The sequence below is a fragment of the Engystomops pustulosus genome, chromosome 10 (assembly GCF_040894005.1).
Source record: "Engystomops pustulosus chromosome 10, aEngPut4.maternal, whole genome shotgun sequence".
In the NCBI taxonomy this organism is placed as follows: Eukaryota; Metazoa; Chordata; class Amphibia; order Anura; family Leptodactylidae; genus Engystomops; species Engystomops pustulosus.
In genome coordinates, this window is record NC_092420.1 from 28,700,601 (window position 1) to 28,728,185 (window position 27,585).

At 40.3% G+C, this 27,585-nt stretch overlaps 1 protein-coding gene across 18 annotated transcripts in view; it reads right to left on the reverse strand.

The window, feature by feature from the left end:
• Positions 1-9,557: 9,557 nt before the first annotated feature.
• The window catches only part of IQSEC1 (IQ motif and Sec7 domain ArfGEF 1), a 411,145-nt gene continuing 393,117 nt past the window's right edge, over positions 9,558-27,585 (reverse strand). For 11 of the 18 annotated variants that reach the window (XM_072128363.1, XM_072128368.1, XM_072128362.1 and 8 more), the window contains 5 exons: positions 27,109-27,282; positions 25,134-25,310; positions 17,927-17,965; positions 16,623-16,672; positions 9,558-15,807 (listed from right to left, as the gene is read on the reverse strand). In XM_072128363.1, coding sequence (XP_071984464.1) covers positions 15,253-15,807; positions 16,623-16,672; positions 17,927-17,965; positions 25,134-25,310; positions 27,109-27,282 — 995 coding nt within the window. In that variant the 3' untranslated portion in view covers positions 9,558-15,252. Of the gene's footprint in view, positions 15,808-16,622; positions 16,673-17,926; positions 17,966-24,904; positions 24,942-25,133; positions 25,311-27,108; positions 27,283-27,585 lie in introns of all 18 variants that reach the window. The other 7 variants (XM_072128365.1, XM_072128361.1, XM_072128366.1 and 4 more) reach the window with 5 other exon arrangements.

Genomic DNA, 27,585 nt, shown 5'->3' on the forward strand with positions numbered 1-27,585 from the left:
GCTATGCCGTTTGCAGTTTGCAGTTGGCTCACGCACAGGGCCATGGACATGATACAATCGAAGTAAATTAGGATATGTGCTAGGCACTGAAAAAACATCTGGCATATACTTCTGCATAAGGCTTTAACATATCTGGGGGTCTGGCACCTTTACCACCCCCCACTTGTGCTTTTTAAACTTTGAAGAACATTTGAGGCCACAATCACATGGTGCATTTCTATAGCATTTTGAAATGCAGTTTAAAGACTTCAGAGAGGAGTTGGCCTGATTGCCTTGCGTTAACATTGTGTTTACATAGAGTTAACATCCGGGCACATTTATTCATGGTTTTGAGTTTGTTTTTTTGTCAGGATACCCCAGGGTTTTTTCTTTTACACTGGTTCCAACAGAAAAACAACAAATTTAAATGACTTTTGAATCCTGACACTTTTCCGGCACTTTTACTTTCCCGACGCTTTTTGGTGCAATTTTTGCCACAAAATTAGACCTACAGAAAACATGTCTGCCAACTTCTTAGCCACTTCATAAATGTGATGTGTCAATTTTGTTACTGATGTGTTCATCTTATGCTGTGCCAAGTACAATAAAGCTGTGTGCCACAATGTAAACTCACAGTGCAACTCGTTGCTAAAATCGGGTGCCAAAAACCACCACGGAGCGAAAAAAAAAAGAATGAATTCCCCCCCATTGTACACAACACTATATTTACATATACTTAACATTTTGTTTACGCAATACAGTCAGGAAACGCTTCTCCCTGCAGCCTCTGAAATGCATGCCCAGACGCAATTCAAGCGCTATTTGTGAATGCGCACTAAGGCTACATGCACACGATGTATGCCCGCCGTACCGTAGTACGGCAGGCAAACATCGGCGCTGCTCACCCCCAGCCCCCCTCTGCATAGGCATATACAGCGCACGGCGACGTATCACGTAGAAAAAAAGGACGCGTGTGCTGCACCGTACTGCTCCCGTACAGGGCCGTGAGCCCATAGAAGTCTCTTCTAACAGCTGGTCACTATAGGTATCCGCAACCATATTAATTACTTATCCTAGGTAATCAATTTTAAAAAAATTATCTTAGATTACTTCCTTAACAAATGGTCTATAGCTGCAGCCCAAAGCAATGTCCTTACCTGTATACTTAATTACAGCTGTGGCTCAAATAGCGTTACAAAAAGTTGCAGCATAGCCTTTCCCAAATGGGGAAAATACAGCCTCCTCCGTTTGCTTATTTTGCAGTAACTTTTGTCTTGGCATTACAGGGGTAGAACAGCTGTAATCAGGGGCATAGCTTAAGAGGGTGCAGCCACAATCGGGCTCAGGAGACCTAGGTGGTGGATATGGTTTACCTTTCCTATATGAGAAGACTAATAGTATAAACAATACATTATATTTGGGGTCCCGACAGCTTTAAATTACGCTACTGGCTGTAATGTTTTTTCAGATCCCACAGTAGGTACCATCAGTCACAGCCACCTACCTACATATAACTGTGCTGCACTTGTATGATCACTGCAATACACACGACTCCCAGCTCAATTCTGTACACTTACACCAGAGGTCGGCCAGGGATTTACCAGCACCTTTGTAGTTTCACATATTAAACTTTGTAATATGCAATATTTTTTTTTGTTAAACTTAATTCATAAGTCTCCGTTTATTACTTCAGGCATATGGAATTTTCCAGTATGTTTTACAGAATTCTTTTTAGTTATACAGGCAATTTTGAGGGAAATGCCGAGCTCATTACAATCATTTATTTCCTGGTAAGTTGCTTGTAATAATACTCTCTAAATGTGAATTTTACTGGCACCATGCTATTTTTCCCCTTATTTACATTGTAATTGTTCTACTGAACAAGAACAAAAGAAACATAAAGATTGTGTTTCTTCTTGCAATGCTTCAGCGTGAAAATAAGTAACTTTTTCTCTACGGTCATAATCATAACAATATACAGGGGGCTATAATACACGAGTCACATTATTGTGTGGATGGAAAGTTATACAAGTTTTAATTGTTATTTGAGCATGTGACCGAAGGCGCAGCACAGAGATAAAACTTATGAATATCCAACACAAAAGAAAGTAAGTAAAATACTTCATTAAGTAATACTGAATTAAAGGAAACCTACCACTTGAAGTGGCAGGTTTCTGATGGAAATACCGGGCACCAGCTCAGGGTGAGCTGGTGCCGGAGCTGATTTTTGTTAGTGTTTTAAACCACTTTTTAAACTTTATAGCCGGCGCAGGCAGATACGCGCTCGGCGTGCACCGGCTATAAAGTTTAAAAAGTGTTTTAAACCGCGATACCGCGGTTTAAAACACTAACAAAAATCAGCTCCGGCACCAGCTCACCCTGAGCTGGTGCCCGGTATTTCCATCAGAAACCTGCCACTTCAAGTGGTAGGTTGCCTTTAAGTAAGAGTTGATGGAATACTATGAAACTTTATAAGTGTTAATGTAAAGATGGTATGTATATACAACATATATATACACCGCTCAAAAAAATAAAGGGAACATCCTAGATCTGAATGAATGAAATATTCTCATTGAATACGTTGAATACGGGCTGACAACACAAAATCACAAAAAAAAAAAATCATCAATGGAAATCAAATTTAGTAACCAATGGAGGCCTGGATTCTTAGTCACCCACTTAAAGTGGAAAAACACACTACAAGCTGATCCAACTTTGATGTAATGTCTGTAAAAAAGGACAAAATGGGGCTCAGTATTGTGTGTGGCCTCCACCTGCCTGTATAACCTCCCTATAACGCCTCGGCATGCTACTGATGAGGTCGCTAATTGACAGTAAAATTAGTCTTAATTCCACAGAAGTTTGATTTACTTGGAGTTAGGGCGGCTTCAATTTGGCGTTGTTTTTCAGCACCAACCATGCCCTACAAGAAGTCTAATAATAGGATGAGGGATTAAGCTAAACCAGTACAGTATATCTATTCCAGAAGGAACAGATTGATCTACTGTCTACAGTCGTGAATCTGCTCCTGCTGGAATAGATTAACTGGTTTGACTTAATCCCACACCATGTTATTAGACTTCTTGTAAGTCAAGCTTGGTGTTAAGGGGGCTGCCTTACAAGGTAGCAAAAGGAGGCATTGTTTTCCATTTTCCACCTTGGAAAATGTATTTGCATATTTCCCAGAATTCCCCAGTGGAGCATCAATGGCTTTAAGTCTCCACACGCCTATAAGGCTGCCTTAATTGGCAATCTCTCCATAAGGAGAGCTCTTACTTCCTGACCATAACCGAACTATGAAGTTAGATGAAGCCGAGAACATAGAGCTTTATGCTTGTTTGTTTGTTGATTTGTAATCCCGGGGGAATCATACTAATAAATATGGCATTTGTGAACTATTTACTCAGAACAATCATTACTGTGCAGAGTGAAGTCCATACGTTGTGCATTTATTTATTTATTTTACAGTGAAGGAGCGGCATTAAACCTGCGAGATGACAGCGGGAGCCGCCCGAGAAGGAAAGGCTTTCTGTTCAAATAATTGATTTGGCCTTTTCCAGACACAACAGGAGACAGCAAAATCTTTCCAGTGGATGCAAAAAGCATCACAGAATGCGACACTAATGAAATGCAAAGGTTTTGAAGGTTCTTTTCCGCACCTTGAAGAATGCAGGATAGAAAATAGCTCTGCTTTCATAAAAGAATTTGTGAACCTGGCAGAGGACTCAAAAGGACAAAAGTTCTGTGAAGAGAGCCACAGACATCTAATGAGAACTGGCTAATTGTGATCCAAGCCCTGGCAACGCATTAGCCGTGGTAGACTGGTTTCTTCTTCGATAATAGACTTGTTTATAGACACTCTTAGCCTCTCATTGTTATCTCAGGTTACCAGTCCAGAACATAATGTACTTTTTTATTTAAAGGCCAAGTTAAGGTGGTTTGATGACATTTGCTGAAATTAGGCTAAAGGGAAAAAATGGCATAAAATAAAGGGAACCATTACTGATCTGAGAAATTTATTTGGTCTGAAGTGCATTATGGTCCAACAAACTGGCGTAGTTTCGGGCTACTCATAAAGATTGGACCTGCTGAAACAAGCTAATTACGCTGTTCAGTGTAAGTGAAAGGTTATAATGGACAAGCGCAAAACACAAAGGGGGCTAGGCAAAGAATGACCAGGAACAAGCCGAGGTCGGTGCAGGTTTAGACCTACTTACAAAGATTAGACATGCTGAAACAAGCCCATTAGGCTGCTTAGTGTAGGCTTATTAGGCAGGTTATAATGCACAAGTGCAAAACACAAAGGGGGTTAGGCATAACCCAGGAACAAGCCTAGGTCGGGGCAGGTGGGATGAGGTACAGCCCAAAATTCAGAGAAGGCAGCACAGATTCAAGTTCAGGTAAATACAAAAAGGACTCATATTAGAGAGGAATTTGTACACAGGCCAGTGATCCAGGCGGCATCAGTGGTCCAGGAGAAGCAGTGGGTGAGGCAGAGGGATTATTTTTCTGCAGTTAATCGCTTGGTGTCAGTGCTGATGCTGGCATGCACAAAAACCTCGAACAAATGAACAAAGATGCATGGAAACTACTAGTTCTACAGTTTAAGGGCTCATTCAGATGTACGTAATGGGGTCATCCCCATTGACGCCTACAGCACCCGGTCACGTTGTCTCCCCTTACCGTGACCATGCACAGAGAAATATAGGACATGTCCTATATTTCGCCCTGTTACTACACTGTCCGTTCGCTTCTCTATGGAGAGGGGAGGGGTGAGCAGCCCTCTATGATTTTCTACCATTTATTTGCTTTAGCCAAATTAAGCCTAATTTTATGGTTTCATAAATTTACACCTTTCAAGTCCCCTTCATTTTATTCTAGAATCCTGCTCTATGTTTTGGTTTCCAAACTTTGGCTCTCTGGCTTGTTGGGCTTTTGCAATGACTTTTCCGCCACACTGAATAAACCATTAAAGGGTTATCTTAATGTGAAACGATTTGCTTAAAATAGTTGGAGTGAATTCGGCCATAAGAATGTTGTGCCGTCATGGTTGCCGTGTATATCACTAAACACAGGAGCTTAAAATTAAATCTCAAGGCGGCTCGCAGTTCCTCCAGCTGAGAAGTCGCCGGACACAGCAGCGCATAAAGGTTTCCATGGCAATCTATGATGTCAATGGATGTAAGTGATTGACTCAGAAAAGACGCTTTACTGCCAGAAACACTTTGCTCTCACTCCATTGTGTAGGCACGTTTGACTACACATTTATAGTGTACAGGAGGGGTATCTGCATCAGATAAAAGTCCAAACAGATCTAAAATTAAATGGAAAGTGTGAAGTAATGGGGGGGGGTGTTAAAAAGCAGGATGTTATATGTCCCATCCATCATACAGTCTCTATCATAATTCATCCTTGTATAATGGGTACTCTCACTTTTGTAAGTGTTCTTACCAAGTGGCGTAACTAGAAGCTGATGGGCCCCAATGTAAAGTCTGTGCCAGGCCCCGACTATAATGTATGTCTTATAGTACTAGTCTTCTCATATGGGAAAATGACACCATAAGGGGCTCCTAAACATCTTGGGTGCAATCTCTGCACCCCCCCTAAAGTTACGCCCCTGTTCTTTCACTATATCCACATATGGTGGGTCTACAAGAGGTGGGTTGGGTAACACCAGTGGTATTATTTCCAACAATGCGGATATAATAATAATAATAATTATTTATTTAAATAGCGCACACAGATTACGCAGCGCTGCACAAAGCATGTCAAATTGGTCCCTGTCCCCATGGGGTTCACAATCTAAACAACCTAACAGTATGTTTTGGAGTGTGGGAGGAAACTGGAGGACCTGGAGGAAACCCACACAAACACAGAAAGAACATACAAACTCTTTGCAGATGTTGACCTGGGTAGGAATCGAACCCAGGATCCCAGCGCTCCAAGGCAGAAGCGCTACTTACTCGCCCACCATGCTGCCCGTGATATGATTTTGTACATTAGAAACCCAATGAAGGCCACTTTCAGATGCTGAACGACAAGACCATACTTGTAAAGGCAACCAGCTGCACTGGACATGCAGATCTATCTGCAGGGAACATGTTATAGAGCAGAAGTAGCTGAGCAGACTTTACATACGGTCGTCTCTACAGGTAGCATGTTATCAAACACAAGGTACTGAGCAGATGATGCAGTGTCCTATCTGCAGGCAGCATGTTATAGAGCAGGAGAAGCAGAGCTGATTTGACATAGTTTTCTATATGCAGAGAGCATATTGTAGAGCAGGAGGGGCTTAGCAAATTGTACATAGTGTCCTATCTGCAGGCAATATGTTGTAGAGCAGAAGTAGCTGAAAATATTGTAAATAGTGTCCTTCAGGAAGTATGTTATAGAGCAGAAGTAGCCGAGCAGATTGTATACAGTTTCCTTCCTGCAAGCCGCATAATATAGATAGAATAAGCTAAACAGCTGGATATATATAGGCAAAAGATTCAGTATGGCTCTTAATTAATTCATTTAAATCCCTTCTATGCTAAGAAGTACAGTGGGTGTGATTTAACTAGAATTAATACAATTTTTACTGATTCTTTTTTCCAAAACCATAATTCAATTTGCTTAGCTCCACTTACATCCAGCCTACAGATCAGGCACCATATGCATTACCACAGGTTACCTTTACCCACCTGCAACCGAAGGTCTGCGCTTCGTCATTTTCATGATTTTAGTAGAATTTTTATTTGTTTTTTTTTTAACAACATCATATCATAGTCCATGTACTTACCATTCACTTAACAGGGGACTAGAGTGACTCTCTGGGCTAACTAAGGAATGGAGAAAAGATTTTCATTGGTTCATGTCTTTATTCTCATACAACACTTTTAGAATAGCACATTGGGGCTCATTTACTAAGAGTCACACGCACACTTTTATTGGACTGTGCACCGGTATTTAATAAGTGTGTGCGCTGGGATTGTGCCGTACGCAACCCTTCTTTGGGGCAGCTGCACTGGCCTCCATGTAACACAATTTAGTGGGGCGTGCTGTTGGACAGTCTGACTGATTTGGACTGAGCACTGGATTTAACTTTCAAATTGTATTGCAAGCCCAAGCACATAGATGCACCACGAAAAAAGATGGTGAACTCTGACGGACTTGAGTGGGAAGTGCCACATTCATGACTTCAGCGCACGATCTTAGTGAATCGCGGCAGAGTGCATTATCATCAGACAATTCTGTGAACTCCAGTGACCCTGTGACTAAATGTGCCCCATTGAGTATGTCATGCTGACAATCTTCATTCTGGGCCCCTCTTGCTCCAGTTTTGTTTCATCAATAGATTATGTTTGTGGAAAGCTCCTCTGGAAACTTCTCAGGAAGTCTAGTATATGTAGCTGTAAAATTACTAGAATTTACATGTCACTTTCTTAATCTCTAATACAGACCTCATATTTAAAAGGCATTCTTCAGGACATTAAAGGAAACCTACCAACAAAATCCATCATGATAAACCTGTGGTCATCTTCTTATATTTCTTATGCATGGCCTGCTTCCTTCTAAAATCAACTTTTAAAATTTTGCAAATGAGCCTGAAGGGCTATGGGGGGAGTTAGCAGAGCTCCTTTATACTGTAGCTCCACAAACTGTTACACTGTCTCCCTATAACTCTGCTCGCTCAGTACAGGCCTCCACTGCACACTATAACAGCCTGTGAAGCTTAAGCACCCCTCTGGCTCATTAGCATAATCTTACATGTCAATTTTAGAATGAAGGAGGCCATAGATTACTAAAATTAAGAGATTACTATCTATGAGTGTCCCTGGTTAATCATACTTGATTATGATGGGAGATTTCCTTTAAGGAAGAATTCAAACACATATTTCATTGTGCACTATCCTATTCTTCTGAATGAAGCTTGCAGAGACTCATGTGCTTTTCACAAAAAAACTCATATTCAGATACATGAATGTTGTAGAAATCTCTAGAAAAAAATTTGTAAAGGCTTTTCCGTAGTTAGACCAACATTGTTGGATCATTGTACTAAGCACTGGTTTCTGGCATGAATTTTACCCTTTTTGTTCCTACAGCATACTCTATATAAGTTCTTGATATTATCCAACTCTATATTAGAATTATTTCATCCAATGGTCTTATAGGACTGTAAGACTGACACATAAAAGACCATAAAAAATATTTACACACTGAATTAAAAATGAGATTATTATAAGTGACAATATTAAAGGAGTTGTACCAAGTTTAAACCTACCCACACGATAGGGGATAACAATGTGATCCCTGAGGGTTCCACCGTTCATGACAATGGGAGTTCCATTCTTACAATTTGATGAAATGGTAGATCGAGCATACGCCCTACCACTCCATTCAGTACTAAGGTTTAGCGCTCAGATATTTACAGAACTCACATTCACTGTCTATGGGAGTAACGGAGATAGATGCTCGTCCTGCCGCTCCATCAATTAGGGAGATCGGGACTTTCAACATGATGTTCATACTTTTTTGGTGGAAGAAACTTTTTGATAAGAGATCTTTGCATAGCAGATATCTAAAAATAAGAAAAGTCAACTCTTTATCTAATATCCACCTTCAGGCTAAGAATGTTGGGGTGACAATGTTCCTGTTGCTTTTTATAGGACCAATAATGTAACCTTCTTGAGATTGTGATACCTTTTAATGGCTAACTGAAATACAAGATATTACAAGCAAGCTTTCAGGACAGCTTAGGTCCCTTCATCAGGCATGCATGATGAAGGGACCTAAGCTGTCCTGAAAGCTTGCTTGTAAGGCATCAGGCATGCCTGATGAAGGGACCTAAGCTGTCCTGAAAGCTTGCTTGTAAGGCATCAGGCATGCCTGATGAAGGGACCTAAGCTGTCCTGAAAGCTTGCTAATAAGGCATCAGGCATGCCTGATGAAGGGACCTAAGCTGTCCTGAAAGCTTGCTTGTAAGGCATCAGGCAAGCCTGATGAAGGGACCTAAGCTGTCCTGAAAGCTTGCTTGTAAGGCAGCAGGCATGCCTGATGAAGGGACCTAAGCTGTCTTGAAATCTTGCTTGTAAGGCATCAGGCATGCCTGATGAAGGGACCTAAGCTGTCCTGAAAGCTTGCTTGTAAGGCATCAGGCATGCCTGATGAAGGGACCTAAGCTGTCCCGAAAGCTTGCTTGTAAGGCATCAGGCATGCCTGATGAAGGGACCTAAGCTGTCCTGAAAGCTTGCTAATAAGGCATCAGGCATGCCTGATGAAGGGACCTAAGCTGTCCCGAAAGCTTGCTTGTAAGGCATCAGGCAAGCCTGATGAAGGGACCTAAGCTGTCCTGAAAGCTTGCTTGTAAGGCATCAGGCATGCCTGATGAATGGACCTAAGCTGTCCCGAAAGCTTGCTTGTAACATCTTATTTTTCAGTTAGCCATTAAAAGGTATCACAATCTCAAGAAGGTAACTTTATTTAACCATCAAAAGCAACAGGAATTTCTTCCACTGGCTAACACGATACAAGACTTTTTTCCTTGTGACGGGATGACAATGTGAAACACATAAAAACATCACAATGCAGCCACAAAATAACGTTGTCGTCTTTTATGGTTTATTGAGTTAGTCCACATGATCACAGTTATAGTTGTACATCGATAGGGTTCGTTACTACTTACAAACAGAATGCATATTAAAATGAAAGCACTCCTGTCTTCGCATTACTTACAAAATGCAACTTGTGTCCCATCAGAAACCGAGTCCGTCCAATGGGATTCTAACAGTCTACTCTTAGGAACTAACCCTCTACTATGCAAGTGTTATAGTCAGGATTCTAGTAAGAGATAGGTACTGTATGCAACCTTGGTATGACTGCAGACGGAATTGTAATATACACACTATGTACAGTAATCAGTCACCTAGCTCCCACTTGGTCCTAAAGCCGCCATCTCAAATGGTCACCTTGCAGTTAGTTCCTTTTTTTTGTGTATATATACAAAGCGATCGCTTCTTTATTTTCAGGCAAGAAGTGCAATGATAATTTACAATGAAAACATAACAAATTCATGCGGAACTGCAGGAGACACAGCAAGTCAACAAGTAGAGAGTCAATATACATTTATGTATAAATATCTGCTGCCAAGTTCAGCTTTATATTAAGAAACCAGAGGTCTTCGCTACATGCAGCACCATGGGGAGTGTCATTCTACAATACATGTACAGTATATAATTATCTTGTTATTGTTTACAGTGTACATTTCATTCTTAACTTTAAAAATACATATACATTATGTGGTCATTCCAGGAAAGAGTTCTCATTTCATACTGGATCTGTGATGCCGCAAGGTGGCGTACTATAAAAACACTGTGACATTACACCGATCTGTATAAATGTGCTGCAGGAATTCTGTATTTTCACTTGGGTCAATGATAATTATCTACTTTTTTATACAAATATATTTTGTAAGTAACTTCATTACATTCTTGCAATGTTTTATATGCTTTGCTTTTTTTCTATTAATATCCTAAATCAAGGGTTATAATGATAAGTTACTAGATAACATTTCACTTTTTTAGATCTGGAATTAAAGATAAAGAGACCCTTTAGGGCCCTGAATGACAGTGGCATAGTGGGATATAATAGAAGGATAGTAACTGTCCTTGATAATTTATAGGTTTATCCATATTAATAGTAATAGTGTCATCCATATTATAATTACCCTGGTAAAGTTTGTCATATGAGTCACCAAGAGTTGTGGGTCACATGACCCGCAGGCAGCAGGACTCGAGACTTCCTGCGACGTCCCATGTCCTGCTGGCTTCTGGTGGATAGAGAGCTGCACACTCAATACTGAGGCCAGCAGGACACAGGATATCACAGAAGTCGGAGGGTCACATGACCTGCAGCTCCAGACAAAATTTACTAGAATGAGTATAATATGGGTTACCCTATTAGGTTCTTATAGTTGCCATGTAAAAGGTTGGTTGCTATTCCATTTAGGGATTGCAAAGAAGGAAAGACAGTAGGAGTCCTGATATGTCTCTTTTTGTGTGTGTGGTGGATGGAGAAGGACTCTTACTGTAAGAAATTAATAAGTCTTTTAGATGCTATTCACAAGGCAATATTCTGCACAGTGCTTTGCATCAGTGTTGCCAAGAGAAAAACAGAAATTGTCCCTTTTTTTTGTTTTTTACTGAATCCTGATCCAAATCATATAACCATATATGCCCAAGGGGTCATCTTCTATCCCTCTGTCATAAAGTGCTCTCAGATTTACTATTAGATTTACCACTACTGTAAAGCTACCAGATTTACGTTTCTGTTTAACCATATATTAAGGAGGCTTTGCACTTTCCAATGCCAGTGGTTAGCAACTTGTGGGGTTTACAACTCTGGATTTCCAAATGACATCATCTCTTCTACATCCCAAAATCAATATATGAACATGACCAGAGGCTCTATTAGCAATAGACACTATGGTATAATGTATAATGTTAGTATTTCCATTGGCAAGTAGTGTGCTTATGGACAAATACTGAAATAATAGTGTCTAGATAAAACTCCACACTAGCTTTGTGCCATCTATAATTATTTTGTACTAATATAAATAATTTACTAAAATTAATGGGAGTAGGACAGGATGACAACGAATCATTATTAACAATACAACCAATATGTCATGTTTTCTCTTTCCTGGAATAACATATAAATTACAGATTTCTACTATAAAGTACAGAGGTAAGAAGGGAAGGCTACATATTGTAATATGTTATCACCTTACCTCAGCTAATATGAACGATAATACTGATATATTCTGCAAATATACACTATTTAGAATGTAGCATCAGAATATTTACTATAGATGACATGCAAAACCGGTGTTTTTGCCTTATCAGTAAGTTCTATATCCTGTGAGGAACAGAACTGAGCCTTTCATGTGAATGGGACCTGTGAACGGACACAACACGGGCAAATTTAGAATACGGGACAAAACCTCTGCAGAGTGCAACCTGATGTTGTTCTTGTCAATTTGTTACAATAGACTACAATGACTTAGGTGAGAATAATCTATAACTGGAAATGAAACAAAATCATGTTATTATGAACCAAATTATTCCCTGTAGACCTAATTCCTGAAAAGGGTGAATGAGTCCCTGCAAACAAGACCATGGGGGTCATTTACTAAGGGCCCGATTCGCGTTTTTCCGACGTGTTACCCGAATATTTCCGATTTGCGTCGATTTCCTCTGAATTGCCCCGGGATTTTGGCGCACGCAATTGGATTGTGGCGCATCGGTGCCGGCATGCGCGCGACGGAAATCGGGGGGGGGGGGGGCGTGGCCGAACGAAAACCCGACGTATTTGGAAAACCCGCCACATTTAAGAACCGAAAATGTGTCGCTTGGGACACGCTTACCTTCACTTGGTCCGGGTCGGTAAATTTCAGGGCATCCGGATGCTTTTCAGCGCAGCAGCGCCACCTGGTGGACGGCGGAGGAACTACCTTAGTGAATCCCGGCCGGACCCGAATCCACCGCAGAGAACGCCCCGCTGGATCGCGAATAGGCCGGGTAAGTAAATCTGCCCCCATGTCCTTTAGGTGCCCTATTTTTCCATGGATCATGAAATACAATTTAGGGAAGACCTCAAAGACCAGATTATGACTTCAGCCTCTTGTCAATCAGGATCTATTGTGAATCTAATCTAAATTGAGGGATTACAACATTCCCATAATGAATTGGAATAGGAACCTACAAATTTGGAAATTAGTTTTGGCGTAGGGAAATGTTGAATGAACAAACATTGTGGTTAATTCTTAAAGGGAACCTATTATGTTGAACATACGGTATGACCTACCTGTTATAGATTAGTAGGAGCTGATTGATATGTAGTTTTCTGAGTACAGGCAGTCCCCGGGTTACATACAAGATAGGGTCTGGAGGTTTGTTCTTAAGTTGAATTTGTATGTAAGTCGAAACTGTATATTTTATAATTGAAGTTCTAGACAAATTTTTTTCTTTTGCCCCAGTGACAATTGGAGTTTAAAATTTTTTGCTGTAATTGGACCAAGAATTATCAATAAAGCTGCATTACAGACACCTTACAGCTGATCATTGCAGTCTGGAACTATGGTAAAGCATTTAGAGAGCTTCACCAGAGATCACAGTGGGCAGAGGGGTCCGTCTGTAACTATGGGTTGTCTGTAAGTCGGGTGTCCTTAAGTAGGGGACCGCCTGTATAACTTTACTTTTTCTCTTAGGAGTCAAATGGACTGTCCTAATCTACATGTGTACATTTCTGCAAGGGAAAGTTGTAGATTACAGAGTAGAGCCACCCAGGGGCGAATTACGTCGGAATATTATAGCCTCTACAAGTCCCCTAGAATCAAGCTTCTTGGGGAATGGAGGATCTGTCCTTTCTTTCCAATCTGCGGTTTCAGGTCCTTTGGAGGACCTTCAAAGGTTCTGAAATGGCTCTTGTGTACATGTGTACAATGGGAACACATGTACAATGACTTCATGGGTGAAGTTCCTTCAGAGTATAAAATTTGGTGGGTGGTTTGAGTCACCATAGGCCCTCTAGAAGGCTTGGGCCCCGGGCTACCGCCCAAACCGCCTATATATAATGTACTTCTAGAGCCATCCAATAGGCTCCTAAGACCAAAATGAGCAAGAGCCTTGCAGAATCTTTTCTCATGAAACTTCATATCAAAAAGTTCAGCTTCCTATTATCTATAAAAAGCTGCCTCTACTTTTGACAGAATGTTTAACTTGACAGCTGTATAGACAACTCTGGTTTTCTATACAACATACAAAGAAAAGTAACAGTCTCTGCCTCTCACAATGCCATTATATAGTCTACAAGGCACAGTCTCTGTTTCTCACAGGAACAGAAGTGAGTTGCAAGCTGTTCTAGGAGTTACTTATTTAATGTCAGACATGTGTAGCTAGTTCCACTGAAAGGTCTATGATTGGCCTATGAAGAGTCAAGCAAAGTGTTTCTGCTGGTATCAATAAGGTATATGAAATGGGCAAGGTACAGAACAGAAATCCACTGATTCAGTTGCTCCTGTCATCACAGTGAAAAGTATTCATTTGGACTGGTTATGTCCCAGAAAATGTGTTTAAAATACACAAAATGTGAAAGAAGATCGCGTCAAGCTTCAAGGTAAATCTTAGACATGATGGTTGACAGAAAGAAGAGCGGATATACTCAGGAAACAAGATTTTTTGGGTTGGTGGGATTAACCATTATACTGAAATCTCCATTCAGTAGCACTTGCCAATTGTAAAAATAAGACAACTTAGAAAAAAAAACAAAAACAAATGAAAAACACTGCTAAAAAAGTCTGAAAATACATTCTCTGCTATAAAAAGGTTCCAAATGTTTTTCACTCCTGGTTTTGAAATCAAAATGAACGGTGACAGCAAGACACTGCAGACAATGGAGAGAGGATCCGTGAACGCTGTACGATGCGAGAACAAGAGACACACATCTAGTTTTATGTGTTTACAAATCGTATGTATATATATATATTTATATATATGTATATAAAAAGGTAGGTAATGAAAATTCACAGTTCTTACAGCCGTTAAAGTGTCCGAGAATTGGTATGGTCAATGGTCAGTTACTCTATGAACTGCAGGGGTTCCTCCGCTAGCTCGATTACCTGGAAGAAGACAGCATAATACTGATCTGTAATAGGTTTTTTTTTTTTTTTACTTTTAGTTTGTTATTTTCTTTTTTTTTTTTAAACTTTTTTTTCAATAAGAATAATTTATCCTTTGTACAAGTGAGGCGTAGCTAGGACAAGTACAGAAACGGTGATGATCATTGGCACATTGAAATGACGGATTGCTTGGTTTATTAGGAAAATACTGTAACCCCTTCGTGTATTTACTCTTCCTACAAACTGGATGGCGTGAAAATGCTTGTGTGTCAATATTGCTAGAATCCAAAAAAGAAATTTAAATAGCCGTTTTTTTTTTAGTTCAATAATTTAAGGTACTAATTGTGTACACACACACAATAGATTAATAGGATGCTAAATGTATCTGTGTACACGCAGTATAACTAGAGTATTAGCTAAGTATTAATATGAACCAGGCCAGCGCCGAGAGGTTTTTTTTTGTTTTTTATGCAGCTACTAGGCCGTCCTTCCATTGATTCGCTACTAATAAATAATTCTCCTCTGAAGTGCGACAGCATTGAATACCCTCACAAGTTAAGGAGATCATTCTTATTTCTTCTAAATCCCCTGATGGAAGTTCTGTTAATTTGATGCATCTAAACTATTGTGCTAATTCCGCTGTGTTTAGGTTTGGTGCTTGTGGATGCGGAAGGGACCTGCTGAGAGTGATGGTGCTGTGCATGCTGGGAATGTGCCGAATGTCCAGAGTGAGGCAATGGTTGGTGGCTAGAGTGGGAGTGCTGTGTGTGAGGGTGCTGAATGTAGGATGCGTGGGAAGAATGTTGTCCATGTGGGTGGTACTGATGCGGTTGGATGTGCTGAGGAGGGTGGTAGTGATGATGATGGTGGTATGGAGGTGGGTTTTGTGGCATGTGGCAGTACTGTGAGTGTTGTGCGTGTACTTGTGCCTGTGTCTGCCCCTCAGCTTGTGCCGAGTGATGACTGGTCGGATGTTGTTGATGTGAAATCAGTGTAGGATGCTGCTGCTGAACTTGTCCGGCTACAAGATGGCCTTGGGAAGATGGCTTCCCCCTCTTGCTACCAAATAAAGAGCCTAGGAGGGAGGAAGAGTTAGGTAAGCTTTGACGAGAGGCACATTCCCGAGTCGAGGTGGCCCGTCTGCGCATGTGAGGACTGCTAATGATGGACCCCTGAAAAGGAAGCATAAAAAATAACAATTACACAATTTGCAGCGGCCTGTTAGTATCATGAAGAAAAACACTCACTACTACAACAAGCTACGTGCCTAATCTAACACAAACCCCGCTATTGTCACTTGGTTGTCACTGTCTTTGTTATTGGCTCTTGTAGAGATCTGAATCCATAAAACTGCAGCTAATCTACAGGATCACTAGACTAGCTATAGAGGTGAGCTAATCCTATATATGTACTAGGTCTAGGCTTGGGCTTAAAGGGACGGGCATTAGGCGGTCATGGGACACAAATTATTGGAGGTGAAAACACAGAGATAGGTGGCTGTGCACATGATCAGTGTAAATTAATGGTTTCAAGATGAATGAAATCTCATGAAATCCACATTGAAGTAATTCTCATATTGACTTTGTTTTCTGTCTACCTGCGTGCGATCTCTGCTTCCCTGATAATAAACATGTCATAAATATTCATCAAACTAACAGATAGGCAAAAGACAGTCAAGAGCTTCATTAGAAGTATAAGATAGTAAGGAAAGAGTGTAAGAAGCAGCCAGTTAGTGGTCTAGGGCCACCGTGAGGAGGAAGCAGACAGTCGTGTGGTGGTGGTGGAGTCATGCTTCTAGTAGCTAGTGGGAATACGAGGAGCCAGGAGCGTCCTCTTAATTGTTGGTCTGTTTGGCTTGGAATATACAAAGTGAGAATTCCAGGCATGCAATATCTGAGGCAAGCAGAATACAGAGGAACAAAAAAAGTGTTCAAGTGAAAGGAAAGGTTTCAAATGCATATCACATCCAGCTAGGCATCCTACTTACTTCCATATTGCTGTCTAGCGATCCTGCACTGCTGCGCCGCCCACGCTTGCCTGCCCAGGACATGCAATACCATAGATTAGATATCGACACAAGATCTGGGTAACACAAGTCTACCCCTAGCTGGCAACCTACTCATGTTATTCACTAAGCAATCAAACCCTGACACAGATGCTCTGCTAGCACTGTCTGAGGAACATGGCCTTGTGTGCTACTTCTCTAGAGGGTTAATGCCACAACACATGGGATCCATGAGGTATCCAGCCGTGTATCCAGTAGACACCACCATGATCTCCAGCTCTTCCTGATTTCCATCTTCCAGAATGATTTGCCACGTTATATGTCGGCTCTCGAGAAGAACCGAGACAGTATACTGGAAGTTGTATACCAGTAGTGGAAGGTTATAGAGCCTCTTAGGGAACCTGTCATATTAAACACCCAGTCTGAACTGTCAGCAGCACATAATAGAGCAAGGTGAGTCAAGCTGATTGTTTTACAGTTCAATGGGAAAGATTCGGTATAATTTGTAGTATATGGATAAAGACTTCTCAGTAATTGCAGTCTCTTCTCTCCATGTGGCAGGATGTCAATCATTAGATAGACCTCCCACTGAACTATATATAAAAAGAAACTATATATATATAGAAATATATAGAGAGAGCAGGGATTTCAATCAATCAATCTTCATCCATAAACTACATATCAATCTCCTCTTCTGATGTTGTTCTATAACGTTTTGCTTTAAAGGGCATCTACCACCAGGATAAAGGACTGTATGCAATGAGCCTGAGGGGCTCCAGGCTCCATAGGTGTTAATGGAGCCTGGAGTACCTCAGGCTCATTTGCATACAGTCTTTTATCCCGGTGCTAGATGTCTTTTAAGACTGAATTTTATGGTTACAGGTGCCCTTTAAGGCCTTGTGGCATAAGACCGTCTAGTAAATATGATGTTATGTAACAATCAAATTGAATAAAAGGCATGAAAAGCCAATGATATAATTAACATTATCATAAATACATGGGAAGAGAATGCCACATCCCTCACACTACAATTTGAGTCATTCACTCCTAGGACAAGTATCTGTTATTATAACTATAGTCAAGATAGAAATTCGGAAATTCTCAGGTTGCAGCAGATTAACTCTGTGGTGTGAAGATGGTTGTTACACACTATTAGGCTATGGGATGAAACGTCTGGTTGTGATCTAATATCTCTACATCAGCGGAATAGGAGCTATGAACACAGTCCAGGGCCTGGGCTATGGGGAAGGCGGCTAAGCTACAGATGCCAACACGTAGTAGCTTACTTGGACGGGTTTTGCCGTTTCTGAACAAGAACATAAAAGCTGCAAAATGACACTGGGTGATTAGTGATGCAATGAATGGAAATGAAACATCTCTGCTCATATACATTATTTGTAGTTCTAAGCTTCACTCTTTATACTGTAGGAGGAGAGGAATAGGGTCATATGGATGTGTCTTTATGTGTAAGATTGAATGTGTTGGTGTTCAGCTTGGAATTCTACCATTTGTTGAAAAGTGGCTAAAATTGAATTTAAACAAAAAAAATTGAAAATAATATTTTGGTAACATTGAAATAAGACAATACTATAAAATATTTTCAGATTTTAAAGAGAATCTATTGAGGCGGCACAGATTTATGACCAATGACGGATCTTGTTTTTGTACTGCATGGGTTTATATAGAATGGATGTCCTGAAGAAATCCTATTAGAAGGATAAAGCCATGAATAATGGTCTACCGGTTTACCCTTTTCGGGGCTCCTTATCTGAGCCAGAGCAGCTTGCAAAGAACAGTTCTGTGGTGGACATAGGTCATGCTATGCACTACATAAGAATGTCTGCATGTAATACTTCATTTGCCCTGTAGTGGCCACTGCAGGAATTATGAGCAGCTGATGAACTTCCTCCCAGCAAGGTCAACTATTGGTGGTAGATGCGAGGAACATTGATATTTTTTTTTAGCAATGAGACAACTTCTTTGGTTTAGTTTTACGAAATATGATGAAATTTAATGATTGGCTCTATGTAAAAAGAGTGATACATGGTGCAAAGCTAGTGCAAGGTGTAACCAGAGAAGGAATAGCTCAGGTTATTTAATTGTTTTATAGAATTCTTCTATGCCACACTCCCATAACAGGGTTGTCCACTTGAGGACTTCCTTTGACATTGACTACATCTGCTGGTCACGTTGGCTGCTTTTCTATAAGTCCATGCCATTAGACAGCTAATGAAGGGGGCCGGCTAGTCAATGAGACTTCCAAGAGGAGGCATGGCCCGCCATCAGGGAGTCAGCCAATTTGAAACTTACAAGGTGGGGTTTACTGAGGGGCCAGGACTCGTTAAAAACCAACCTACGTGATTGGAAGATGGGATGTTGAGATGTTATAGGAAGCTCCGCCTTGGTACCGTCAATTTACGGGGGACAACGCCTTACTCTCAAAACGTGACTTCTATCTTACCCCTAGGAACTTTTAAATTTTTGTGCATATACACTAAATCTAATTTGGGGTTAAGCAACTTACTAAAAATTGCATTTGAATACGGGAAAAGATGATCAGACTATGTCAATACATCCACAAAAAAAACCACTATATTTTCTGAATATGCTGAGATACATCAGGAGGAACAGTCAAGGTCTATGGTACAGAACAAACCTTAACGCAAAAATAATTTGCTTTCTATTACAAATCTCATTACTGTTCCAGTAACACAAGACTCTGTCCAAGTCCCCTGGTCAAAAAGCTGCACATATATTGGACATAAGTCAAAAAATCCTCAAGTACAGCATAAACAATTTGTAAATCTCAAAACTTGAATATTTTGTAGCTTACATCTAAGTCCAGTATCCTTTGTTACACATACTGGCATCAAAGAAGATGAGATACATGAAGGCGTATGTAGATTTGAAGCTGTCGGCAGAAATTGACCTATTTAAACCATTTTTAATTTGTTTCCACCTTCCATGTTTCTTTTTTGGGCCAGCATGGTGGCATCACCCACAAAATCTACTTTAAAGTGCAATGTAAATAGGTTGTTTAAAGCCATGTAGGCAAAGAGCTCTGGTGCATGATGTCCGTCACAGCGGTGGGGACATCCTGAGGTGGGGAGAGCTTGACTTCAGCTTTCAAGTCTCCACCCAGAAGAGAAAAAAAAGTTCAAAATATTTCAATTCACCATCTGTGGTCAGTGCCGAAATTAATGAAGGGCATTTTTATATTTCTATTCAAAACACATGGGGTGCCCTTCCTTCCTTCCTTCCTATTTCTTATTCTTAAAAGATGACATCAGAGAGAAGAAAGATGAGGCATGCCTAATCTGTATGGTCCCTTGGTCCCCCCAACAACACATGTACAGCAGGCTTGGCTGAGCCAGGAGTTCTTGACAGGAGGAGTAAGGGTTGGGAGAAACAGCTGAACAAGTGTATGATGACAAGTATAGCAAAAAAGGGTAGGATCAGCTTTACTGCTAAGTCCATGTGAGTGTGTATGTGTGAATGTACTGAATGTACCGTATCTTGAAAGGGAACCTGTCATCAGGAGGCCTTTGTCTGGTTCCCCCATGTCCCTATAGAGAATAGAGTGCACATTGGCAAAGTGTTTTTTTTATAATAAAACTGGCTTTTTCCGATAAAAAGAAAAGTTAGATGAAAGTTTTCCTTTCTCTCTGCAGAGCAGTGTCCCATGGGAGTGGCCAGTGAGGAGTGGTCCCGCCACCCTCAGGAAACCGCTCTGTTATGTTACTATTTAAAATTTAAAAAAACCACCCATATCCCTTCTATTTGAAATAGCCAAAGCGGTTTCCCAAGTGTGTGGGGAGGGAGAACCACTTCTTACTGGCCACTCCCATGGGACAAGGGACACTGCTCTGCAGAGAGAAAGCTTTCATCTAACTTTTCTTATAATAGGAAAAAGCCAGTTTTATTATAAAAACACTTTGGCAATGTGCACACTATTCTCTATGGGAACATAATGGTGGCCAGAAAAAAGCCTCTTGATGACAGGTTTCTTTAGAAGGGAATCTGTCAGCAGATTTGACTGTACAAGGCTAAAGGCTGTATAGACTATAAAACTAGAAAGTCCCACAGTACTAGGTAGCTGCCCTTGAGATCCTTGTAACCATACATGTGTGTGTGCTGTTAGTAGCAGCGAGACTGTAGCTGGACTGGGAGCGCTCTGATGCACTGGTGTGTGAGATCTATTCACTGTACTGCTGCATGGCCTCTCCCCCTGTGCAGCAGCACAATGAATGAAGAGATTTAACACACTAGTGCACCAGAGCACTCCAAGTCCAGCTACAATCATGGAATGCATTTGTCACAGTCTCACTGCTACATAAGCACACAGAAATATATGGTTACAATGATCTTGGCAGGTACATAGTGTAGCAATGTCTTCCGCTTTATATGGTCAAAACTGCTGACATGTTCCCTTTAAAAAGACAAAATTAGTGGTATACACCAGAAATGCGATTCAACATGACAAAAAGTGTAGTAAATATATCCAATTTCTGCTTCTTATAAAACAGAACACATGCACGTCTCAATAAAAAGTACATAGATATAAATGGCAAAAGCAGAACTGACAGGTCTGCAATAATCTCCAGACATCTCACCAATAACCAGTCATTTATGTATCAAAGTATTATCCTTATGTCTACAATTTTTGGCATGATGAAATGTGGCCATGTGATAAAAACTTACAGTGTGAATGTTTTGTGAGGTGCGGTGATTGTTTTCTGTGTGTAGTACAGTAGTATAGCCAAGGTCAGCACATGTAAGCTTGCATGGTGCCGGACATGTAACTGGTCTCATCTATGTACAAAATGTGAGGCAAAATTGCACAAACCATTATCACATAAGTCAACACACTGAAAACGACATATAGGCAACCAAGAAAGAAGTGTGTGTAAAATGGGCTATAAATTTTATGGAAAAGTAACAATGTTTATTATAAACAGGGATTTACATACAACGATACATTTAAAAATACTTAAAAATATATGTTATACATGATCAATATTCCAAAAGGCAAGGTGGGCAAAGTATAGACCACCTTTAGCAACACCACATGTCCCACAAGTAAAGGCAAGTGCCAGAGGGACCAACCTAGCCTTCCTAGGAATACATGAATACAACAAAACTGTCCAGACGCTATAGCCGGAATGCAAATAACCAATACAACATATATTAAAGGGAACCAGGGACCTCATTTTCACTAAAGACAGGTTACAGAAGCCCATTACAGCTGCAGTGCAAAGATGTATCTGTGTTTTCTCTAAGTATTTGCATTACAATATAATTGTGTGTTATAGCTTACCTTAGTCCTAGGGGTTGGGCTTTGGTTTGGAAGCATTTCAAAAAACAACTTCAGAATCCTCAGCTCTCAGCTGTCACCATTGTGCTCCTGTACAGCTCCTCCCTCCTGATCCTTCACAGAGCTCACAGGTGGTGAGCAGACATCAGTGGGAGAGGGAGAAGCTGTAAAGGAGCACAAAGGTGGGACTGAGAACTGATGAGTGAGCAGCACAGACAAGTCACATGTTGTTTTTGAAATGTATCCAAACCAACCTGGGCTGGTGACAGGATCCCTTTAAATACTGTAACATTTGCTGTGTCATCTAAGAAGCAGCAGATCATCAAATTAATCCTCTGACAACATATGCAACAGACGCTCTAAAACCAACAACAATCTGATAGTCTTTGGACTTAAAAAAAATAGAGAAAAAGCCCCAAAAACTTCTTCAGCAAATCAAATCAATTCTTTCAGTTTTAACAAGCTTAACCCCCCCCCCAAAAAAACAAAAAACTGGCATCTGATTGGTTGCTTATCCTATGTACTGGTTGTCATATTTTGGGATTTTGTATTAAGAGGGGGAGTAGACTAGAGACTGGCAGTATGCTGGACTACAACAGGCACCGGGTATTTTGCACCATCCAAACTGTGAGAATGCAGAATATTAGGTTGTAAGGGACACAGCACATCCTCTTGTTAATCATTGGCAGATATTATTTCATGCGTCATAACACACTTTCTATGTGCATATAGTTATTTTTGGCCATGTTGGAATAGAAAATCAGGCCAACAGATTACTTTACATGCATGAACAGCCAACAATAAAAAGCACCTATAACTGTATGGTTATATAATAATCCCTAATGGCTATGAGAAATTAATGTTACTACCCACAAAACTGCTTTCTAATTGTGTAATATCAGACAGATTTACTAATATCCACCCATTTCTGCCATAAATTGCCGCCATAGGGGACCCACTACTTTTGCAGCCTTTAACCCCAACTTCATTAGAGTATGTAGGTCTCCAGGCAAAATATAAATATATAAATTAATGAATAAATCTTTTATATTAATTGAAGTCTTCAATTTCAATGAAAGTTAAAGAATATACATGTGTTCATATGATTGTAGCCTGGGGATGTTAGGGGCTAGTAAAGGGTATAACTAGTATAAAGTAATACAATCTGTCATCCTGATTTGTGTACTTTAGAAAATACTTTTATTTCCTATGAAATAACAATTCTGGAGTATCTTTTCACATAAGATTTTCCCTGAAAGTGGGACGGTCATATCACTGAAGACCACCTGCCGGCTGAGCAATGTATAAGCTCAGCAGAGGCCGGAGAAAGGATGCAATACTTTGCATCCATCCCCCTTTGCCTCCAATGGCCTCGGTCGTTGCATGCTGTGTTTCTCACAGTATGGGGAGTCCCCACGCCTGCGCACTCGCTGCAGCTAGCGAATTGGTGAAAATTGCTGTGCTTATTTCTATGCCAGGATAAACACTGTGCAGGACCCCGTCGGATACATCAAGAGGCCGAAGCTTCTTGATGTATCGAGCTGTGCAAGAGCGAGCACCGGCGTATGATAAATAACCCCCTATATGTCTAATCCATTAAGCTATTTTTAAGGGGGGCTCGTATGGCAAATTTGTCAGTGATTATATTGTTAAAGCTATGTGGAGAGGATGGATGATAAGTAGTAATAACATAATAACCATGTTAATGAGATAAAACAATGAGGATTAGAAGGAGGAAACTATTGGATATTATACCAATATTCAAACTGTAAAGGGATCTGGCAAATTGTGGTAGAAAGGTGTTCCAAAACATGGCACTCAAGCACAGGATATGTAATTATATGGTATATTACAACTCAACCAAACTTCATGTATCACTTTTTGGAAAATATTTTACTATTAGGGGGTTAGACACTCCCTCTTGATCACAGTTAGTCTGAATAACACTATAAAATAAGGTGTTAATTATACAAAACCATGAGAAATCATTTGTGATAAGACAGACGTGATATTAGATGTAACAGCATTATGCATGGAATATAGAGAACATTAAACAGTAATATGGTGGAATGAACTAGTGCTATGAATCCCTGGGAAGAAAAGTCATCATGGCATGGGGGGGGGGGGGGGGGTTGATGGAATGGATACAAAGGAATAGATGTTGGTTATTGGTGAGGTTGGTCATAATTTTGGATGGAGATTATGGATGGGTACATACTGTATGACAATGGAAAGAAAAACTGAACAATACAATGCAAAATTAATATGGTTGTAGAAATCACGGCTTTGAAGATTGATGGGTATCCCTGCTGCTATTGGAAATATTGGCTAAAATATCCATCACTTTTGGGTTGTACACATTAGCAGCTGCATCAAAGAGACTAAATTGCTTGAGTATTAGGTGGAAAGTACCTTCCACCACACAAGGTCAAGACAAGCCGCATGGCTTATCATCCAAGTATCTAAGTAGTCATTCCAAACAGGGCTACTCCAGGCTATTGTACTTTAAATCACACCAATAACACAGAATAATTTGGAAGTTTTCATAATTGTAGTGCAATGTTCCGCTTATCCACTGTTCTTATGATGGATAATGTTCCTGCGTGGCTTAATGTGTACCATAAAGTAGCTGCATATTATGGGGCTATGCTGGTCACAGTTCTCTAAGAAGTTGACTAATGCTGAGAAGGGATAATGGTCTGATTTTCGTCAGTCTTATATTAACAGACCTTGATTTAGTAGCTCAATGTCAGTCTGCTGCGGTAAAGACATAGAAAAAACAGGCCAATATCTAGGGCAGCATTGTAAGGCAAAAGTCAAATTTAGACGGGCTTCACTCCATTTCATTCATCTAATGTAATGCACGGGTACACAGAAGCACAGGATACACATGAAGCGACCATTACATGAACCTGGGTCTGTCTGCGTCTAAATCTACAAATCCACTTACGCTTTCCACTGTCTTCACTTCAAGTATACATAGTAATCTATATTAGTTCATTTTCAAAACAAGTAAGCAAAAAAAAGAAAAAAAAGGAAAAGGAAAACACCAAATAAACCAAATAAATATTCAAATAAGGGTTACGGCTGGATACAGCACAAATTATGGTATATTTATGGTGAATATACATATTTGTGTATATTAAGCTCATAACCAGGGATACGTGAATGGATCTTACCTGCTTCTGACAGATCTCGTAGGGAGCTGCTGAGAGCGCTGCGTTTTAGTCCTTCGCCCGTGGCGTAGCTGTCATCTAGACACGTCCTGTTCAATGTGCCGTTACCAGACTCTTTCTTCAAGCTGGAGCACTGAGACATACTAGGACGCACCACTCCCTTCTGCTTCTCTAGCTCCGCTGAAGCAAAGAGAACAAGTATATGGGAAAAATGAGCTGCATTATCAACTCACAGAAATCCAATACAGAAGAGCCAAAAGTGGTTTAATCCATAATTGCACTGACAGGAACCCATCACTAGGACACACCGCAGTAGATCGGAGCATAATGTCAAAATGCAGAATGTAATCTAACGTAACCTGCTTCATATAATCAGGTGCAACCATCCAGATATTTCTAGGAAGTCTCCTGGCTTCATGTTTCCTTTCTTTCATCTATTAAAGGAAATCTACCATTTGATTGCATTATTAACCAAACACACCTTGAGAATATTGTAGCTACCCTGATGCAGAAACATATCTTGTTTAATCCCTGAGTTGAATGGTTTTGCTGAAAAAAACAATTATAACATTCAGGACCTCGAGAAAGCTGGATTGCATTCAGCCTTCTGTTCATAAACACATTACATGGAGCTTCCTGAACTGTCCAGAGAGGACTAATCAACCTGAGATGGATGACACATATACAACAGTTGTATGATAGTGCAGCAATTCATTACTTGTGCCTGTGAGGCACAACACATTGATTAGATCATTCTCTGGAGCAGTGTATACTATATGTGAGAGGAGAATGCGCCCCAGCACAGAATCCTCTTTATCATAATTTTATTATTGTTTTTTCAGCACAACCACTCATTACACAGGTATGTTTGCTTCATAATGCATCAAATCAAATGGTCGATTTCCTTTAAGAGAAACCCTAATGTATAATATTAAGTTATTTATGATATGGGTGCCTTCCTTTTGACTCTACTTAGGGGCAGGCACAGATGCCATGTACCCCCACTATCTGATTAGCTGTGTTGGGAGGCAAGTACAAATGTGCCCTTTATTACCCTTCTTTTTGGCTCAGTATATCCCAAAATGTGATATGATGTTACAACCTGTCACAAAGTGGGTGCCTTCCTTTTGAATCTACTGAGGGGTGGGGAAGTCTTATACAACGGCGTATGAGGAAGGTCCAAACCCTCTGGCACCGGCCTCCTAATGTATCCGGTGGGCGACTTGTGTGGAAAATTGGTTTTAAGGGTAGATTTACCTCTAGTATGTTTTATGAGAAGATCCTTATGCAGATTTTAGCTAATTTTAGCTTTTTGTATTAAACTACTGCTTAAAAATGTAGAACTGGTGTAATTTTTGTTAGTTTAAAAAAAAAATCATATGACTTTATACTAAAATCAGGAGCTATATGTGGCCTCCTGGGTTCATGTTTACAATGTCCTAGTAGTTGATTGTGTATCGGTAGCCCCAGGGATGTCATGACATTAAAGAATCATTATAGTGGGTCTTGACTACCTTACAGAATCAGAATCTCTAATATAGCTTTCTAGTTTTATTATCTATTGTGGCTGTGATTGAAGGTTAGGGACCTCTGTTAGGCTGTACTCACACAACCATTGGGGGACGTATGTACGGCCGCAAGCCTACGTCCCCCATAGACTGGCAATGGCCACACGCAGCAATACGGTGCCGCACATGTGCGCCACTGTACTGCTCGGTACATGGGAAAAAGACATGTCCTATCTTTCCCTGTGTTATGGGCCGTCTTCTGTGGAAAGCTATGGAGAGGGGAGGGGCTCACCATTGATTTTAGAAGGAAGGAGGCCATGGATAACAAATATAAGAATATTAGCACAGTCACGGTGCCTGGATTGAATGGTTCCCTTCACAACTAAGCTGGAGGGTCTCCCATTAGTCATTTAGTCTTAGACCTGTTATCCTTATCACCCATAAATCTATATTGTATATATTGTATATACCTTTGTACTTACACTCTATTCTGTATTTTTCCATTTCTTGAACCTCTGCAATGGACTCTCTCAAGTCATCTGTAAACTTCTTTCGATCTTGAGGATTTGGTGCATTGAAGTTTATGAGTACTTTAATATCCGCTCCTGGAATTGCCGATGTGAGTCGAATGCCATTTGGGTAGTCTGAAAAGAACAAAAGTTCACAATCAATGAAATAATCTAGAAATGCAGCATGCAGTGAAGCCTGGCGTCATGTCTGTAATATAATTTTGTTGGAATCAAAAGGAGGAAACTGCTCACACAGTCTCAATTTTTTAAATTGGGCTTAAACCTATGCATTATATATCATGAATATCAGTGCCTATAAGTGCACAGACCTGGATAGACTAACAGAAGAAAAAAAATTACAGAGAATGAAAAACATAAAATAATTTATTTTAGGGGGTTAGGACAAGTTTAGAATTCAACTCCTATCCACAGCGTAGA